At 36.9% G+C, this 20624-nt stretch overlaps 1 protein-coding gene and 1 pseudogene across 1 annotated transcript; both read right to left on the bottom strand.

Annotated features, from left to right (window-relative positions):
* Positions 1-3833: 3833 nt before the first annotated feature.
* Positions 3834-6392, bottom strand: LOC147563599 (cytochrome P450 CYP82D47-like). The gene is made up of 2 exons (XM_086639035.1): positions 4808-6392; positions 3834-4614 (listed from the first exon to the last, which is right to left on the bottom strand). Exons 1-2 carry the CDS (start codon positions 5927-5929, stop codon positions 3982-3984), a joined length of 1755 nt encoding a protein of 584 aa, XP_086495161.1. The 5' UTR covers positions 5930-6392; the 3' UTR covers positions 3834-3981.
* Positions 6393-8031: 1639 nt separating this feature from the next.
* LOC147563598 (cytochrome P450 CYP82H23-like) lies at positions 8032-12899 on the bottom strand (annotated as a pseudogene).
* Positions 12900-20624: the final 7725 nt, after the last annotated feature.

Here is a 20624-nt window from a genome sequence, read left to right as displayed (position 1 = left end):
AAATTAAGAAGGGTAGTAATGACATTTACTTGAAAATAGGGGGCCATATTTGAATTTACGAAAAAAAGGGGGCCATAAAGGAATCTGGTCACAAAGTAGGGGCCATATAGGAATTAACTCAAAAAAATTTCTTGATATTCATATTTGACTGCAACCATGACCACCGTCACCATCTTGCTCTCAACCGACTACCGCCAACACCACCATTTCATTCTCATCTCCATCCCCAACATGATGATCATAAGTGTAAATCTCAAACATACATTCACACCAGAAAAGAGCGCTACCCTACATGAGATGGTTGAAATGGGTGAAGTAATTTATAGAGTGAGAAAGTAGCAACAGGAAGCAATGGTCGATTCTATTAGTCTTTGATTAATCATGTAAGAAATTACTCAAATTATGACCTCTCTAAAATTGCTAATGAGGAGTCTTTCTCACTTGTATCTTCAATATGATTCTGTAATTGATTCAGCTTTGAAATAGTTGGTAAATAATCAAGATCTATGATTACCTGAATTCGAATGTTTGGGATGTTGATTTAAATACTTCCCACCCACACAGCTGGCTAAGGAATTAAATTGAATTTGTGTGAATATTTATTGATGAATGGATGTTGATCTTGTTGTTGAAATTGAGTTGCTATGAGGATTTGATGATCTATGTTACTGATTGTTGAGAAATTAAGATGAAATCTTGGATGAAATCTTGGATGAAACTTGATAGCTAGCAATTTTTGTTATGATTGCCTTGATGAGTCCTCTAGATGAAGATTACAAATGTGAGATGAATTGATAATCAATGAAACATGAGATGAACTAGATATGAGAAATTTAACCAGATCTACTTTCTCTCTCTAAAGTCTAGAGAGAGAAACTCTAGTTTTGGTCTTCCAATTATATAAAAAATTGATAGTAGCACCCTAACCAATTTATAAAATCATGAAGAGTATTTGGGGAGGTTGAAGATGATGCAGAGCCGGCCCTGGCCCAAAGCGAGCAAAGCCTCGCTTTGGGCCACGAAATTTTAGGGGCCACAATTTTCCTGAGTTGCCTCTAAAGTTTGTATATTCTAGGCTTAGTTTTAGCCCAATTGAGCGGCCCAGCACTGCCGTAAAAAATGAAAATCAGTAACGGCAGCCACTAACGAGTACTAAGCTAAGGGTGGCCCCACTTCTTTTAACTTTTTTTTAAGTGTGGGTCCCTTCCATGGTAAATCGTATCTCCTCTCTGTCTCATCTCCAATCCCACTCCCAAGTCCCAACCATGTCCATCTATTTTCCAAAAACCATGTCCATCTAATTTAATCCCAACCATCCAGAGACGTTGCACTTTTATTTATCAAATCTATCTTATTTCTCTTGAAATATATCTATCTTATTTATCTTTCAACAGAAAAATCAATCTTATTTATATTCCATCATTCATCACCTCCCCATATAATATTTATATATAATTATTTATCCATAATCAAAATCTTATTCTCAAAATATTTGGAGGTCACATTTGTTCGAAATAGATTTTATCATTTTTTGACTTATGTAAATATATATATATATATATATAAAATATATATATAATATATACATATTATGTGAGAGTGTGTATCGGCTTTAAACATGTAAGACAACCTGAACGGTCTTTACATGTCTTTCGGGATCAAAATATTTTTGATTCATGGTAGTTAATAGGACTAATCATGATTTAATTTTATATTCTATTCATATATCGATACATATTAAATACAACGAATAGAACAAAAATTGAACTAGAAAATGGCGTTGTGAATAAAAGATAAATTAAAAGACTACATTTTTTTTTGTTGAACTTTTTGTTGAACTAATCAAAAGAGTAAATGATAAATCTATAGATTTGTTAACTATTTTATTTGCGCTTAATATTGTCAAGAGTACCAAGAGCTCAACTAAATACCCAACATCCTACTTTGTTTAATTAATTTTCAAAAAACACTTTTGTTTAATTAGAGATACACCTCAATTTGGATGATTTAGTTAAGTAGACATGAGTGAAAATATGAGAAAATTACCGTCAATTGGTCTATTTCTTCGTCTTCAACGAATTACTAAATAATCTTAAGCTAACACATTTAGGAGCACCAATGGATTCTTATAAAATACCAAATTTTACACAATAATTTTATGTTTTTTGTGAAATTTTTTGCACAAGTTTTTACTGGGCCACATTTTTTTAAATGGCTTCGGGCCACCGAATTATCAGGGCCGGCCCTGAGATGATGGTGATGATGATTACCTCGGCTCAATTTGAAACCGATAATAACTTAAAGTGAGAGAAAAGAAGATGAACATTCCTAGAGAGAGAAAGAGCCGATGGCTTGGAAATTGGAAAGGGCAAAATCGTCATAATTCGTATGTGTGTTTTGCACACACTCTACTTAACTCCGAATTAACGGTTTCCGTCCATGTGGGGGTGTAAATCAAAAGTTTTAAAAAAACGGGGGTGTAGTCCTAATATTGATATAAAAGTGAGGGTGAATGTCAAAATCTCCCTTCTCGTTATTATCATCCTTGAAAAATTAAGGGTTATTTCCCTAATGGCCCCCTACATTGTGACCAGCTTCCCGCCTGGCCCCCCCACTTTACGAGAAATACTCATATGGCTCCCTTCCGTTATAACACCGTTACTCTCTCTCCTCCATCTCTTTTTCTCTCTCTGTCATGTCACGCCACATCATTTGTTACGCCACCTCATCACCTTTTCCGGCAGAGTTCGCCTGCCGGCCAAATTTCCGGTCGGCGACCTTCAAACTAAAAAAAAAAAATTCTCTTCTTCTTCCTCTCTCTCCTGTTTTCTCTTTCTTTTTCTTCTTCCTTTCTCTCTCTCTCTCATCTTCTTCCTCTCTCTCTCTCTCTCTTCCCCTTTCTTCTCACTCTCTCTCTCTCTCTAAAATGGTCGGCGAAGGGGGGAACCCTTCGTCGGCCGTCGGTCTGGGAAACCAGACCGACGGCCGGCGAAGGATTCCCCCCTTCGCCTGCCATTTTAGAGAGAGAGTGTGTGAGAAGAAAAGGGAAGAGAGAGAGAGAGAGGAAGAAGATGAGAGAGAGGAAGAACAAGAAGAAGAAGAAGAGAGAGAGAGAGAGGAAGAAGAAGAGGAAAAAAATTTAGTTTGAAGGTCGCCGGCCGAAAATTTGGCGGCCGGCGACCTCTGCCGGAGAAGGTGATGAGGTGACGTAACAGATGATGTGGCGTGACATGACAGAGAGAGAAAAAGAGACGGAGGAGAGACAATAACGGTGTTATAACGGAAGGGGGCCATGCGGGTATTTCTCGTAAAGTGGGGGGGTCAGGCGGGAAGCCGGTCACAAAGTAGGGGGCCGTTAGGGAAATAACCCAAAAATTAATCAATCAAGTTTATGAATTATCTTTATTTTATGTGTTTATTTAGTTCGTTTATCATAGTTTTAATGGTGGATTCTATTACTTTATCGTTTCCGCAACAATCTACATCAACTGTCTTAAGAAAAGAGCGACGACTCCCGCCTCGATCAAGTAAGAAGATAAGTGTTCGTTTTCATATTTATATGATTTTATAGTATGACATTATCTAGCTGTCAAGAATTGATTCCGTAACCCGAAACCAACAAGAACTGACATACCCGTTGAAGGAAGATTCGTACATATCGTGCCATCAAGCAATGCTACAGCAGAATGAAGGAAAGCAAGGAAGAAGCTGTGACAACTGCTCCAACAATACAGAAGCTTCAGAGGTTTTCATCATTATTTGGGTATGTATCATTTGTTTCTTTTGCTTATTCATTAAATCCATTTGAATCATGGTGTTTAGATATCATAATAGAATCCAGTAACTATGCATCGATTTATTTATAGATAGATTCTCTAAAACAGCATAAGAGAATTGTATTATACAAACGTCTAATTGTTCATACGGGGAGTAATAGTCCGTTTCATTTTTTAGCCAGACGTCTCCACATAATCATAATAATTAATAATCATACAGTGGGAGAGGAAGGCGTGGGGAAATTAGTACTTCAAGTGGAGTTGCTCTGGGCAGAGTCAATCCTGAACCTTCAGTCATATCCACTGGGGATGAAGAAGGTGAGCTCAAATCAAATCCTTGTAGTAAGCGTGCCAATGTCATGTGAAGGATCTGGCTTGCAAAATTGATCCCTGGGCACATCCTTCTTCCAGACCCAAATGGTAGATACTCAAAATGTTGACCCCTAAAATCCATCTTGCTGCCCTCACCTTCATGGTCGAGAAACCTCTCTGGCCTGAACTCGGATGGATTTGACCACACTCGTGGGTCACGATGCAACTTCCATATGTTCATCAACACGCGGGTGCCTTCCTTTACTTTGTACCCTCCGATATTGCAGTCTTTGATGGTTTCGCGGGGTGCAACTGGAACTGCTGGGTACATTCGCAGTGTTTCCTTAACAATAGCTTGGAGGTAGACTAAGTTTTTGATGTCTTTGTCTTCTACGCGTCTATCTCTGCCAACTTTCGTGTCTAGCTCGTCTTGAGCCTTTTTTAAGACTCTTTTCTCGTTGAGTAATAAGGAGAGTGCCCATGTCAAAGAAAGAGATGTGGTGTCTGAGGCACCTAAAATCATACTCTGCATCAGTACAGAATCATTAACATTATTGCAGTAGATTGGGTCACGGAGATAACGATAGTTAAAAAGGAAATTCAACTTAAAGGTCTAAGGTGAGGCTATAACCCAAACTCGAAAAGCAAACATCAGGACCTAAATCCAAAATCAGCACTTCTATGTGACATTTTTGAAAAACTACCAAAGAAATACTTACGAGAGCGGTGGCCTTTATAACAGCATCTCGACTATGTTTGATGAAGAGAGGACCTTTTTCATTATCATCTGGGAGGATAGATATCAACACGTCCATGAAGTCGTTACCATCGCCCTCGCCATTGCTGCGCTTGCTGCTTCTAGACAGTAACGAACTCGACTTCTTATCTTGAAGCCATTTTTCGGCAACTATATCCATCTCCTTGGCTACCTTCTTCATGTTCTTTTTTTGTCCATCCAAATCAAACCAGCTTAGGAACGGAAGAGCATCCGATGCAGCTGAAACCCCTGATAGTTTAAAGAAGTCAGTTACTGTCTTATAGAGTTTTTGACCCTCAGCTTCTTCCGCATCGTCATGGTTAGAATCACCATAGTTGCAAACTCTCTTTCCTACAACTAAGTTCAATACAATGTTCAAGGTCAAATACCCAAATATTTGCCCCATTTCCAGCTTAACTGGACCATTTCTAGGTTGGGTGTCTTCCCAAATTCGGTACAACCCTTTGATGAAAATGTCGATCTCAGTGTGAGGGATATGCTTGAGCAGCTCAAGGCGTCGAGGGGAGAGTAATTGGAGGGTAGATATTTTACGAATCTCACGCCAATATGGGCCGTAAAAGGCGAAGGCCAAGAAAGCATAGTCATATGTCATGTGATTTCCAGCAGCACTAGATGAACGACTAGCGAGGAACTTGTCGTTGGTGGTGAAGCATTCCTTTTCCATTTCCCAACTACTTACAACTAGAGTTGGGTATACCCCTTGCCGGATCATGAAGATAGGTCCAAACTTATCAGCCATATCTCCCAGAACTCTAAACGGAGGTTGAGATCCTACAAGTTGAGGAAGATGACCGACTATAGGCCATGAACCCGTAGCCTCCGGCGGACATCTCACTTCGGTAGCCCTATAACAACTTAATAAGGGTTTTATTAGATAAAAGAAGAAGGATATGAAGGCTAATAGGCCTACAATACTTTGAAGTTGGAGGGAAATGGGCATATCCATAGATTTAGCTACTTCTTGGTACGATGATTGAGAGAGAGGCAGGAATTGTATGCAAGATATAAAATGAGTGAGTCTGCGGATTTTATTTTCTTTTATAAAACAAACAAAACCAATCATCTTAAAGAGATAGCAAGTGCCTGTAATTTCCTTCTTTTACAAAACAAACAAAACCTATCATCTAGAAGAGATCAATCACACCTCTCTCTCTCTCTCTCTTTTACAAAACAAACAAAACCTTTCTTTTACAGAACAAACAAAACCTATCATCTAGAAGAGATCAATCACACCTTCATCTCTCTTTTACAAAACAAACAAAACCTCGCTGCCTTCTACTGATGCCTTCTAGGGAGTTAACTTTACTTTTTCTTTTCTTTTTTTTTTGAGAAATCGACTGCGGTCTTCGTTAGTTGTTACAAGACATTGATACATCATTAAGATGTGATAAGCACGATAACCGCCTAAGTAGAACCAATAATTAAAGAGGTCTAAAGTCCGACAGCATCTACTTCCACCGAGTGAGTTAACTTTATTGTGCAAGAAGAGATAAGAACTCATTAAGATCCACCGACGTTTTTCCACTCGGTCAACCGAAAGGATCGGGTCCGTGAATAAATAAACTTTTGATACCTATCCACATGATTCCCAGCCACATGATTCCCACCCACTACCCACATTCTAGTTGAAGACGGGGTCCTATTCAATCAATTTGAAAACCAACTTGGCCGTAGTGGTAGTTGATCCAGGTGGGCACTTATTTTTTTTTTGGAAATTGATTGGAGGTTGCTTAATTGGCACAATTTTTCTTTTTTTTGAAATCGACTATTATCTACGATAGTCATTACAAGCCATTGATCTATCAGGAATATGTGATAAACACGATAACTGCCTACGTTCAACATTAATGAAAGAGACCTAAAGCCCGACAACATAAGAGGCCTAAAGCCTGACAAATTTATTACATTATTTACACCTTTAGTAATCCAAGTTCAATAAAACATGGAATCGAACCTGAGACCTCCAGGATTTTGGAGTTTATGTCGACACTTTCAACCACTTGGGCAAGCAAGTGTTGACGTAATATCAATTTGTTCGATTTTGAGAACTTTTTTTTGTTGAAATTGAAATGCATTAAACTACGAAATAGTTAACGTTACATAAATAAACATCAAAATTTCATAAATGAAGAATTGCATAGAATATCTTCAATCTATAAAGTATTCTTCATTCTGCAGCCTGCACATGCCTTTGTTTGGGTTAACTTTGCTGTGCAAGAAGAGATAAGAACTCCTTTGGAACATCATCTCAAATGCAAGACACAATTTGGGATGTGGTGGCATTTATTTATAAGATGTTAAAAACAGGATACATAATATTTGAGATTCCTTCGAAAGTAATATGAGCACTATGACGCAACAAAAAATTTCGAAAAGAAATAGATCTTCGTCTAGAACTTTTAAAACTCAGAAAAAACCTTAGATCTTCGTCTAAAGACTATAGAACCGAAACTAAGAAGATAAAATTAAAATACTGAATTCTTATTGATCAACTTCATTAAACTAAACAACTACTAAATCCCCTTTATATAGCATTAGGGGTTTCCTAAGGCCGCGGCTTTGGGGAATAAAGAAAATTCTCCGGGGAATAAAGACTTTTCTTAAAACTAGTCAAACAAGATTGACTTTTATGTTTCTTTTTATTGCTAAGGGGCTTCTAATTTTAGAAGATGCTATAAAAAAAAAGACTCCTCCATCTCATCACCTCTCTCTACCACCTCATCTTCACGCCATCTCATCATCTTCTCCGACGAAGGTCGCCGACCGGCCAATTTTTCGGCCGGCGACCTTCAAACATTAAAAAAAAAAAATCTCTCTCCTCTCTATCTCGAATTTTTTTTCCCCCTCTCTCTCTCTCTCATATCTAGAGAGAGAGGAAAGGGAAAAAAAATATTTGGAGAGAGAGAGAGGAGAGAGAAAAAAATTAAAAATTTTTTTTTTTATGTTGAAGGTCACCGCCGGCCGGAAAATTGGTCGTCCGGCGACCTTCGCCGGAGAAGATGTTTAGGTGGCGAGAAGATGAAGTGGCAGAGAGAACAGATGTGATGGAGGAGAACTTTCAAAAAAAAATGTATTATGTATTCCCCATAAAAATTTATTCCCCGGAGAACTTCCAAAACAATCTGGATATTTATCAATATATACCCATCCATATTTTTTTAACCATATATAATATTCTTGATCTTTAGATATATCTTTCAATACAATAGTTATATGACAGGTGGGTCTTTTTATCGGATAACTACGTCCTCGAGATCGAGGTTTTAACTTTTTCACGATAGTACCCTCGTTGACTTCGGCTTGACTAATGATTAAATCTGTTTCGTTGAAACCCATATTGTGACTAGCATTTGCTGCTGCGGAATAAACCAATTTAAAAATGGGATAACATGCTCGATAAGGCATGAGTTCTAGTATCATAAGTGTTTCCTCGTAGGAACGCCCACGAATCTGATCAATTACCCTTCGTGCTTTGTGAGCAGACTTACATATATGTTGGCCTAAAGCGTATACTTCTACATCCGGGTCCCTCTTTATCATAAGGTTCACTTCTCACCAATGAACGATGAGCACCTATATTCACTTTATTAACATTAACGACGAGATCTATTATCATTTCTCGCATGCCCCCGGAAATTAAGAGTAGGTGCAAATTCTCCCAATTTGTGACCCACCATACGATCTGTTATATAAATGGGCAAATGCTCTTTTCCATTATGAATAGCAATTGTATGGCCGATCATTGTGGGTATAATGGTAGATGCCCGTGACCAAGTTACTATTATTTCCTTTTCCCCCTTCATGTTGAGCTTTTCAATTTTTTATTCCCCTGAGAATTTTCTTTATTCCCCAAAGCCGCGGCCTTTCCTAAACCTAAACAGACTCTTCTAATAAATAAATACTAGTTTCTTAAACTTAATCAAATTCTAATAACAACTTCTAATTAAATTAAATACTTGAGTCTAAAACCTAGAAGGTTTCTTAAAAATATAAAACTGGTAATTCTCTACTAAAAAAATTTGAAAACTGCTAAAATAACTGAACTTGATAATATGTAATATTCTTTGAAGATCTTCTGAAAATCTCCCTGCATCAGTCTCCTCCACTACAAAAAAAAAACTTGCCTCGAATTTAGTGATTGACTTGAATGTTCTCTTTTGATATGTCTTTTTCGTAAATTGTGCATAGGAATCACTAAACTTTCAGATTGGTCTGAAGATTTTATTAGGTCACAGAAAAATTCTTGACTATAATTGTGATTCGATTCAAACTCCCTTTTCACCCCCAAAAATAAACTTGTGAAGTTCATGAATACGGAGATCGATAATTACCAACTTTGATGAAGAGCTTCCGATAATTTCCAAACTACTCCATATGACACAACTTGAGATTCACAAAACACTGAAAACGAATCTTCGTATGAAGGAAAATCAATTGGGCTAAGGCCTGACTTCCAACGTTTTTCACATTCGTTTGATTTAGCTTCCTGAACAACGTCCTTTGACTGAATTTTCTGAACAACGTCCTTGGTCTCAATTTCCTGAACAACTTCCTTTGACTCAATTTCCTGAAAAAGTTCTTTTAACTCACTTTTCTGAACAACTTCTTCAGAAACAAATCTTTCATCGTGTAAATTGATATTAGGAGACTTATCCTTGAACATAATAACCTCATATTTTGCTTCATGAATAATGTTTGTTGAATTGTCTATTATTACAACTTCTAGTGATTCAACATTCTTTAGTGGAGCTTTTTTTTTACGTTTTTTGTATTAACGCGGGGTTGTTCTTCCCTCTTAAATCCAAAGTTTCTATAGTCCCGCTCCCAAGCTTCAGCTTTTAAGGCCAAGTTGTATGCGTCTTGAATAGTCCATAAATTAACTAACCTCACCTTTCCTCTCAAACTACATCTCAAGTTAAATTTTAATCCGTTCAGAAATCGATCTATTAGAGCATTATCAGGTTCTGTAACGTTTTCCATACTGTTTCTTTGAGCCAATTTTAAGAAATCCTTGTAATATTCACCCACTGAACGCAACCCTTGTCTATAATTCGGGTATATCCTGAACAACTATTGTTGATAATCAAGAGGTAAGAACCATTCTCTCAAGTTCTCTTTCATAGACGACCAAATTTGGATTTGAGTCTTTTCTTGTCTCATCCTTGGAAGTTGTAATTGATCCCACCAATCTGCGGCACTCCTTGTAAGTTTATAAGCAATGATTTTAACTATCTTCTCATTAGGAATAGTAGCCCACATATTGACTTGCCGTTCGACCTTATCTAGCCAATCGAAGAACTCTTCTATAGTTAAATACCCATCGAAAAATGATATCTCTTCATTGATCTTGTACTCATTGTAATCTCTACGTGGGTGAACTTGAATTGAAAAATTGTAACCATGATAACATCTCTCCATATTGATTGATTACAAAATAGATAATGGAAAAATAATATGGATTCTTTTTTTAGTTAAACCAACTTTAGAAGCATCTTTGGCAAATCCATTGATATGTTCTAAAGTGATGTTCGCGTAGATGATATTGAACCAGGCGAATCCTCGTTTTTTTATGCCAACTGACGCAGCGGAAAATTTCAAAAAGAATTAGATCTTCGTCTAGAACTTTTAAAACTCAGAAAAAGCTTTAGATCTCCGTCTAAAAACTATAAAACCGAAACTAAGAAAATAAAACCAAAATACTGAATTCTTATTGACCAACTTCATTAAACTAAACAACTACTAAATCCCCTTTATATAGCATTAGGGGTTTCCTAAACCTAAACAGACTCTTCTAATAAATAAAATATTAGTTTCTTAAATCAAATCAAATTCTAATAACAACTTCTAATTAAATAAAATACTTGAATCTAAAACTTAGAAGGTTTCCTAAGAATATAAAACTGATAAAACTAATAATTCTTTACTAAAAAAAATAGAAAACTACCAAATAAATAAACTTGATAATATGTATTATTCTTTGAAGATCTAATGAAAAACTCCCTGCATAACACTATGACATACGCGACTTGATCTTCTAGATACTTGAATGCTTATGAATTCACTCGGAGGCTTCTTTTTTCGAAAGTATAGACAGACTAGAATATTTTTGAAATCAGAATTATATTCTGGACACATTTGGAACACAAATTTCAGAAGAGAAGATAAGAAGAAAATGAATGAAATGAGTTATGAATGAATTTGGGTTGTTTATATAGGAATAGCAATGGACTCGCCTTCTTATCTTCAAGCCATTTTTCGGCAACTATGTCCATCTCCTTGGCTACCTTTTCATGTTCTTTTGTTGTCCATCCAAATCAAACCAGCTTAGGAACGGAAGAGCATCTGAAATAGTTGAAACCCCAGATAGTTTGAAGAACTCACTTATCACCTTATAGAATCTTCAACCTTCATTTTCTTCTCCATCATCATGAGAAGAATCACCATAGTTGTAAAGTCTCTTTCCTACAACTAAGTTCAATGTAATGTTTGTTAGAAAAAATAACCTAATTAGTTTGTTCAGGAATATGAAGATAAAACGATGTGAAAGTAAAAGCACAGACACCAAGATAATTTAACGTGGCAAAAAAACCTCTCCCAGATAGAAGGTAAAAAACCACGGGACCTAGTCCAGAAATCTTCCACTATGATTAAATAATGGGTTACACAATTCTTCACCAAACCTATGGTAGATATACCAATTGTTCAAGATGTGTGGAAACACTCTTGCATAACAATTCTTCCCTAAACAAATAGAGGATTAACCAACTCTTCAAGATGTGTGGAAAAACTCTTGGATAATAACTCTTCCCTAAATAAATAGAGGATTAACCAATTCTTCCCCAAACATATGGTGGATAAACCAAACAAGAAATGAGATACAGAGATTTCTTACTACCATTAGGATTTGAACAAATCTTAGATTACCAAAGGTTGAAGAAGATAACCACAAACTAAATTGCTTCACAAGATTAATAATCTTCTTTTCTTCAATTCAATATTCTTCTCTTTCAATCTATCTTGAAAGAACCACTAATCTCTCTTTCTCTGACCTCTCTTTGTTCTTATCTCTCTGATCTCTATCTCTCTCTAATCTGACAGGATATCATCTGAAAGGATTCTCTAGTAACTCTCCCAACTGGGAGGATACTTTCTTACTTGAAAGTATGAATAATTTCATCCCTTTCATTCCCTATTTATAATGACAAATAAGGAGATTTACCAAAAGAAATAGGAATTCCTTTTTAGGCTTGAAAAAATAGAAGTTTCTATTATTTTTTTCTCCAAATAAGAAATAAGGGAAATCCTATTTCAATCAGGAATCTTTTTTAGACAAGGGGGGCCCAACAATGTTCAAGGTCAAATACCCAAATAATTGCCCCATTTCCACCTTAACTGAATCATTTCTAAGTTGGATTTCTTCCCAAGTTTGGTACAACCCTTTGATGAAAATGTTGATCTCACTGTGAGGGATATGCTTCACCAACTCAAAAGGTCGAGGGGAAAGTAGTTGGGAGGTATATATTTTACGAATCTCACGCCAATATAGCATGGTCATATGTCATGTGAGTGCCAGCAGCACTAGGTGGACGACTAGCGAGGAACTTGTCATTGGAGGTGAAGCATTCCTTTGCCATTTCCCAACTACTTACAACTAGAGTTGGATATACCCCGAGCAGGACCATGAAGATAGGTCCAAACTTGTCAGCCATATGTCCTAGAACTCTAAACCGAGGTTTAGATCCTACTAGTTGAGGAAGATGACCGACTATAGGCCATGAACCCGTAGCCTCCGGCAGACATCTCACTTGGGTAGCCTTATAAGACCTAAATAAGGGCTTTATTAGATAAAAGAAGAATGATATGAAAGCTAATAAGCCTACAATATTTTGAAGTTGGAGGAAGATACGCATATCCATAGATTTAGCTCCTTGTTGGTTGGATAGTTCAATGAGAGGCAGGAAGGGTATGTAAGACATCAAATGAGTTAGGGTGCTGATTTTATTTTCTTTTTCAAAACAAACAAAATCTATCATCTAGAAGAGATCAATTACACCTCTCTCTAGAAGAGATCAATCACACCTTTCTCTCTCTCTCTCACACACACACACACACAAAACAAACAAAACCTTTCTTTTACAAAACAAACAAAACCTTTCTTTTACAAAACAAACAAAACATATCATCTAGAAGAGATCAATCACACTTCTCTCTCCCTCTTTTACAGAACAAACAAAACCTTTCTTTTACAAAACAAACAAAACATATAATCTAAAGTGATCAATCAGACCTCTTTCTCTCTCTTTTACAAAACAAGCAAAGCCTATCATCTTGAAGAGACCAATTACACCTCTCACTCTCTCACAAAACAAAAACCTTGCTGCCTTCTATTGTTGCCCTCGAGTGGGTTAACTTTACTGTGCAAGAAGAGATAAGAACTCCATTAAGAACATCTCCCATGCAAGACTCAATTTGGGTTGCAAGATGATGTATTATAAATATAGTCCAATATAGTCTCACATTGTTCAATTGCTTAAACTTTTCTCTTGTACTACTCCTTATAAAGATCTTATGTAATAGCTATGAAAATCAATATAAATCATTACAATTATCTTTTCTTACATGGTATGAGAGCCTAGTTTTTCTTTCTTGACAATAGTTAGTCAATAGAGTCTTCTGCTTTGCCGGCAGCGGTAGTCCCATTAATGGCTATCGTCCGCCGAAATTTCGTCAGTTTTTAGTTTGCTTCAAGTTTAGTATTTTTTTCCAATAAGAGTAGCTCTCTTATATTGTTCAAATCTAGTCATTATTCAATACTTTTCTCAATAGTATTTGAAACTGATGAAGATTAACAAGAAGAAGAAATCAAAACAAGAGTGATTTGTTGAAGAAATCAAAAGATCTCAAGCATTTCATATGCCTCAGGTTCTCTACAACATGAAATCTATATGGATCAATGGTCATTTAAATGAAGGTCGTGAGAAATTGGAAAGCTATTAGAGAGGGGGGAAGATTTTATGGGTTTTTCTTAATCTAGTTATTTACCCCATGTTTCTCTTGAAACTATACTTATAGTTGTCCAAAATTTTGATCTACTAAATGATGCACACCACATGTTTGATAGAATGTGTGAAAGAAATTAAGCTTATTCTCATAGAGGGTTTTCTTTTAATGTTTTTGTAAACATATTTGTGGGTTCATTAATGGCAAGCGAATTCATCCTTTTAAGTTGATTTTCTCATACTTCTTATATCCAAGATGAGAACTCTCAAATGTTTGTTCCTTTAGTAAGCTACTTGGTTCCATTAGATTTTCTATAAGATCAAATGAAGAGGAGATAAGAGAGAGTATAAATGAAGAATAGAAGTGGGAAGGTCAAGATCGATGATTGCTAGTGTTTATGTTCAACAACAAGATCAACATCAACAAAACCTGGCAATCGTGCCAACTTTTCTTCAAATGGAGAAAAGCAAAATCAACAACAACATCAACATCAACAAAACCTGGCAATGGTGCCAACTTTTCTTCACATGGAGAAAAGAAAAACAACAACAAACAACAACATAGCAACCTCACAATGATGCCTCTATATCAAAATTAAGTCAAAATCTACAAATTTGTTTAGCAAACTCATGAATTTTTCACTAGCAAAAGTCATTCATTTGAGAGGGAATATTAGAAATATAGTCCAATATAGTCCCACATTGTTCAATTGCTTAAACTTTTCTCTTGTACTACTCCTTATAAAGATCTTATGTAATAGCTATGAAAATCAATACAAATCATTACAATTCTCTTTTCTTACATCATGTGGCGACATTTAATTTTACAGGAAATTGGGCCCAAAAACCAATTTTAAATTTTTTGTAAGTTAAAAAGAAAAGTTATATTTTTTTAGTTCAAAACCCAACAATTTATATTTTTTGTTTAAGACCCAAATATTTGTATTTTGTTTGGTGAAAACCCCAATATTTTTTGCAAGGGGATGCAAAATTATTGCAAAACTGTCGCCAAGTGTTGCATGCAAAGTTGTCGCAAGGTGTTGCATGCAAAGTTGTAGCCAAGTGTTGCAAAGTTGTCGCAAGGTGTTGCAAAGCTGGGACAAGTTGTCGTAAATTAAAAAAATACATATGGAGCTGAAAACTAAAAAAAAATTGACTGATCTTTATTTGCCAAATCAAAATATTTGAAGGGATTTTTGACTAATTTTCCTTAATTTTAAGATGTCTAAAGAGAAAACTCAATAATTGAAAAACTCAATGTTTGAGATTTCTCTTGAGGACCTCAATTCCGCATCAACATTTTCAATATAAAAATAAAATTATCTATCTAGGTGTGAGAGGCAGTTTCTAATTCAAAAACGGCGGTTTGGTTTCAAATTGAATAGGCGGTTTCATGGCTTGTGGTGGTTTGGAATATGGTTGGCGGTTTCCAAATTGGATGGGTTCCAATTTTGGATTCAATTAGTCGGCCAAGTCCCTATTGATGTCGGCTTATATTATTATTATAAATAGGGGTTGAGTTCCACCACTAAACATTATCAACACAACAACTCAAGAGCTCAATTCAATAGAGAGCTAGATAGAGTGAGAGCAAGTAAGAGAGAAATTTTGTTCATAGTTTTGGGCGGTGTTTAATTTCTCGGTCGTCGAAGATTTAGTATAGAAGGTTGATTTCTATACGGTACCATCTTGGGACGAACTTGCGGGTTGTGTGAGTCGTCTTCATCTATCCTTCAATAAAGATTTCTTGTTCGCCTGAGGACGTAGGCTTTAAAGCCGAACTTCGTTAATTCTGTTCGCATATTTAGATTTTGACTTAGCGTTTCGATTAATTTTCATAGTCGGATCAATTTCTAGGATAGGTTCGATAGCTTCCGCGACTTTTAGTTCTATCAATTGGTATCAAGAGCCTTGTTGAGATTGAACGAAGAAGAAGATGGGATCGAGAAGTGGTACGGTCAAAACAGGGAAATATGAGATAGGGAAGTTCAATGGGAAAAACGATTTTTCTTATTGGCGGATGCAGATGAAGAATCTGTTAATCTCGCAGAAATTACACAAGACGTTGACGGGAAAGAAACCAGGAGATATGTCAGATGAGGATTGGGAAGAGTTAGATCTCGAAGCACGGGCTACCATTATGTTGTGTCTTGAGAGGGACGTGGCGTTCCTAGTAGACGAAGAAACAACGGCGGCGATTGTGTGGTTAAAGCTAGAAAACAGTTTCATGACGAAAACTTTAACGAATCGGGTCTAAGATACATAACCGATTTGCGGAAAAATCTAATTTCCCTCTGTTTGTTGGAGCGGAACGGCTGTAAGATAATTATAGAGAATGGCTCCATAAAAGTCGTTAAGGGTTCTTTGGTGGTAATGAGAGGTACTCGTTACGGTAATTTATACAAACTTTTGAGGACAACAATTACGGGAGATGTAACAGTAGGAATCAGTGGAAGGGATCCAACTGCTAGTACGAGGCTTTGGCATATGCGCCTTGGACATATGTCAGAAAAGGGTCTATCTTTGATGTGCGGGAAAGGCTTGTTAAAGGACATGAAGAAGCCTTGCATGGAGTTTTGTCAGCATTGTGTGTTCGGGAAGGCACACAGGGTGACATTCTCTACAAGCAAGCACAGGAGCAAAGAGGTATTAGACTACGTACATATCGATGTCTGGGGACCGGCAAAGTTGCCTTCCAAGGGTGGTTCCAGGTATTTTGTTACATTCGTTGATGATCATTCGAGATTTGTCTGGCTTTATTTTCTGAAGCATAAGAATGAGGTATTCAACACGTTTCTGGTATGGAAAGCAATGGTTGAGAACAAAACTGGTCGAAAGCTGAAGACGTTAAGATCGGATAATGGGACCGAGTACACGGATGGGGCATTCAAGGAGTTTTGTAATCAGGAAGGCATTGTGAGGCACTGGACAGTAGTAAACACACCTCAACAGAACGGAGTCGCTGAGAGATTGAACCGTACACTACTTGAGAAGGCTAGATGTATGCGCTCCAATTCGGAATTAGGCGTAGAATGGTGGGCAGAATTTGTTGCTACAGCTTGTTATATTATGAACAAGTCTCCACATTCTTCTTTAGATTGCGGCATACCTTACGAGGTGTGGTCAGGTGAACATGCAGATTACGGGAGACTTAAGGTTTTCGGTTGTACGGCCTACTACCATGTTAAAGGTTGAATAGGCGGTTTCATGGTTTGTGGCAGTTTGGAATGTGGATGGCGGTTTCCAAATTGGATGGGTTCCAATTTTGGATTCAATTAGTCGGCCAAGTCCCTATTGATGTCGGCTTATATTATTATTATAAATAGGGGTTGAGTTCCACTACTAAACATTATCAACACAACAACTCAAGAGCTCAATTCAATAGAGAGCTAGATAGAGTGAGAGCAAGTAAGAGAGAAATTTTGTTCATAGTTTTGAGCAGTGTTTAATTTCTCGGTCGTCGAAGATTTAGTATAGAAGGTTGATTTCTATACGGTACCATCTTGGGACGAACTTGCGGGTTGTGTGAGTCGTCTTCATCTATCCTTCAATAAAGATTTCTTGTTCGCCCGAGGACGTAGGCTTTAAAGCCGAACTTCGTTGATTCTGTTCGCATATTTAGATTTTGGCTTAGCTTTTCGATTAATTTTCATAGTCGGATCAATTTCTAGGATAGGTTCGATAGCTTCCGCGACTTTTAGTTCTAACACTAGGATATGTCACATAAGTAATTTTAGAGTGTCTCTCTTGAGAGTCTCTATGATAAATGTTCCACATTATTATGGAGTGTCTGATAGAATGAAGACAGATACTGATATTTAAGAAAAATTAATTATTGACATTAATATCCTTCTATTTTGAGTCAATTTACATGAAGAGTATTTTATAAAAGCAGTTGGATGTAATCTATATTAAACTCCCAATAAAAATGTGTGGTTAGACTTATCCCTCCCGTAATCGACTGACTTGTTTAATTATAATAGATAGTGCCACTGATTTTGTGCGCAATTACAGAAGCATCGAAATTAGATAACATTTTGAAATCTAGTGCCACCGATTTTACAGAAAGATATAAAGGGTATAGGAAACAGTATGGAGGGAGCAGATAAGGTAGTATTATAAGACCTTAATTTGGACAGTGAAATTGAAGAACGTGGACAACTGAAAGAAGAAGATATCCATATTAGAGGTGGGAAGGGACAGGTGGTTACACAAGTAGATAGAATAGTAGTCGAAAATAACTCGGCCTCGTGGAGGAAAGCGGCTAGAGAAATACATAAACAACCTAAAACGGTGGAAAATTCTAGAACATCTTCTACGAAGAGAGGCAAATCAGATAGAGAAGTGGAGGATTATGAAGATGGTGAAGCTAAAAAGAAGAGGAAAATGTTAGGAGAAGAGAACTTAGTTGAAAGGGTTAAGGCGGCCAGTCCATTAAGGTCGCAAACCCATCAAGGCGGCCAGCCATGATGATAGTACAAAGTTGGAATTATCGGAGGGCTGGGAATGACCCGACAATTCTGCACTTGCGGGCGGTTAAACCGTGTATATGTTCTTGTCGGAAACTAAATTATCACAAAGATCGTCGGAGATTTGGATACATAAAATAATTTATAAGAATTTTCACATTATACCGGCAAATGGACTCAGTGGAGGTCTCTAGTTACTATAGGATGATGAGATAGACATTGAAATTATTTCGTTTTCTAAAAACTACATTCATTCGAGGATTAAAGAAGTGGGAAGGGCTGAGAAGTGGAGCTTAGTTTTGGTTTATGGACCTCCAAATAGCAACGAGAGAGAGGAGTTATGGGAGGTTGTTAGGAGTTTAAGCGCACGGATGAGGGAGTCATGGTGTGCCATGGGTGATTTTAATTCTATAACAGGAAAAATAGAAAAATGGGGAGGCAAAGGCTTAAACAAGAGAGTAGCAGAACAGTTTCGTAATATGATATCGGGTTGCAATTTGATTGACTTAGGGTTGTCGGGTCTGACGTATACTTGGGTAAATGGAAGAGGACTAGAACATCATATTAGAGAAAGACTGGATAGAGTTCTAGTCTGTCCGGATTAGAGAACTCGATTCCCAGATGCACTAGTCAAACACCTCCCTAGGTTGAACAGTGATCAAGCACCGATTATTCTAAATACTATAAAAGCTAAAATTAAAGGTGTACTCCCCTTTAGATTTGAAGCTCATTGGATAGCTCATGAAGAATTTGAACACACAGTGAAAGAAGGATGGGACGAACTAATGGTACTCTTAATGATCGATTAGGGCAATTGTCGAAAAAATTGTCCAGATGGAGCAAGGACCATGTAGGTCAACTATTCTCACAAATAAAATTAGCAGAGGAGGACTTATTAGAAGTTCAGAAAAGACCTCTGTCAAGTGAGAGTATTGCACAGGAACGGGTAATTACAAAGAAGTTGGAGGAATTGAGAAAGTATGAAGAGGTTTTTGAGAGGCAACGGGCAAAGAAACATTGGGTAGAAGATAATGATAAGAACACAAAAAAATTTCACTTGTCCGTCTTATATAGGAGGAGGAAGAGCAACATTATGGCAGTAAAATTGAGGGATCAGAGCTGGTTTTCGGACCTTACTGTTATTATTAACATTTTTATCTCATTTCTACAGGGCTTCAAGAGCAGAGTATATTAAGGATTTTTCAGAAGAGAATGCTTTTGTGACAGGTACACAGATTGCTGATAATATAATTGTTGCGCAAGAACTATTTCATTCGATTGCTAATTCTACGGCAAAAGAAGGGTCTTTCGCTCTTAAGGTTGACATGGCAAAAGCATATGACCGAGTTGATTGGAATTTCTTGAGTGAGGTTCTTTGAAGGTATGGTTTTTTGGACAACACCCATCTCCTCATTATGAATTGTGTTTCGGCGGCTTCTTTCTCGTTATTGATAAATGGGAGACCGAAAGGGTATTTCTATAGCAAAAGAGGACTTCGACAGGGTTGTCCTCTTAGCCCGTATTTATTTATCTATTTTCAAAAACACTTGCTAAGCTGGTAAGTCATGCAGAAAACAATGGTTTATGTAATGGTCTTCATATAAATAGATATGCTCCAAGTGTGAGTCACCTTATGTTTGCAGATGATTTGTTCTTCTTCGGAACAGCCTCAGAATATAATATAGAGCAACTAAAACTTAATTTGGATTTATATGCGAGTTGCTCAGGTTAGTCAATCAATTATCAAAAATCTTCTATTCACTTTAGTAAAAATTGTGCGATGGCAAAGAGGAAAAGTATTCTGTACTTGTTACGGGTTAAAGAATGAAGGTTAATGATATTTATTTGGGGAACTTCCTGTTGAACCCGAAACACAAAATTTACTCTTATGAGTTTATTATAGACAAGATAGAGAGAAAGCTATCGGGGTGGAAAAGGTCTTTGTTATCGCATGCTAGTAGAACGATTCTACTAAAGAGTGAATTAGCTTCGATTCCCATTTATTTTGTTTCTACGAACATAGTTCCGAAAGGGGTGGTTGAGAAAATAGAAAAGGGCCAAAGAGATTTTTGGTGGGGTCATGGTTCAGAGGCAAAAAAGTTACATTATTTGAATTGGAAGAAGATGCAAGCGAGTATTAAAGAAGGGGGATTGGGAATTTGTGGTATGGGTCTTGTTAATCAAGCACTAGTTGGGAAACTCACATGGAGATTCATAACGGAACCAGATGCTCTTTGAGTGAGATTGTTGAAAGCTAAATATTACACAATTACTTTGCAAATGGATTATG

Source organism: Eschscholzia californica, unplaced genomic scaffold (assembly GCF_041429995.1).
Source record: "Eschscholzia californica isolate CP2 unplaced genomic scaffold, dmEscCali1.0.p SCAF_1, whole genome shotgun sequence".
Lineage (NCBI taxonomy): Eukaryota > Viridiplantae > Streptophyta > Magnoliopsida > Ranunculales > Papaveraceae > Eschscholzia > Eschscholzia californica.
The sequence above is the reverse complement of the archived record's forward strand: the minus strand, read 5'-3'. Positions and strand labels throughout refer to the sequence as shown.

What these genes read in the sequence shown, in the direction of transcription:
- LOC147563599 (XM_086639035.1), bottom strand. Translation starts at nt 5,929, where the DNA reads ATGATTGGTTTTGTTTGTTTTATAAAAGAAAATAAAATCCGCAGACTC. An exon ending in TTATAAAGGCCACCGCTCTC is followed by an intron (nt 4,615 to 4,807) that starts GTAAGTATTTCT and finishes GTACTGATGCAG; the next exon opens with AGTATGATTTTAGGTGCCTC.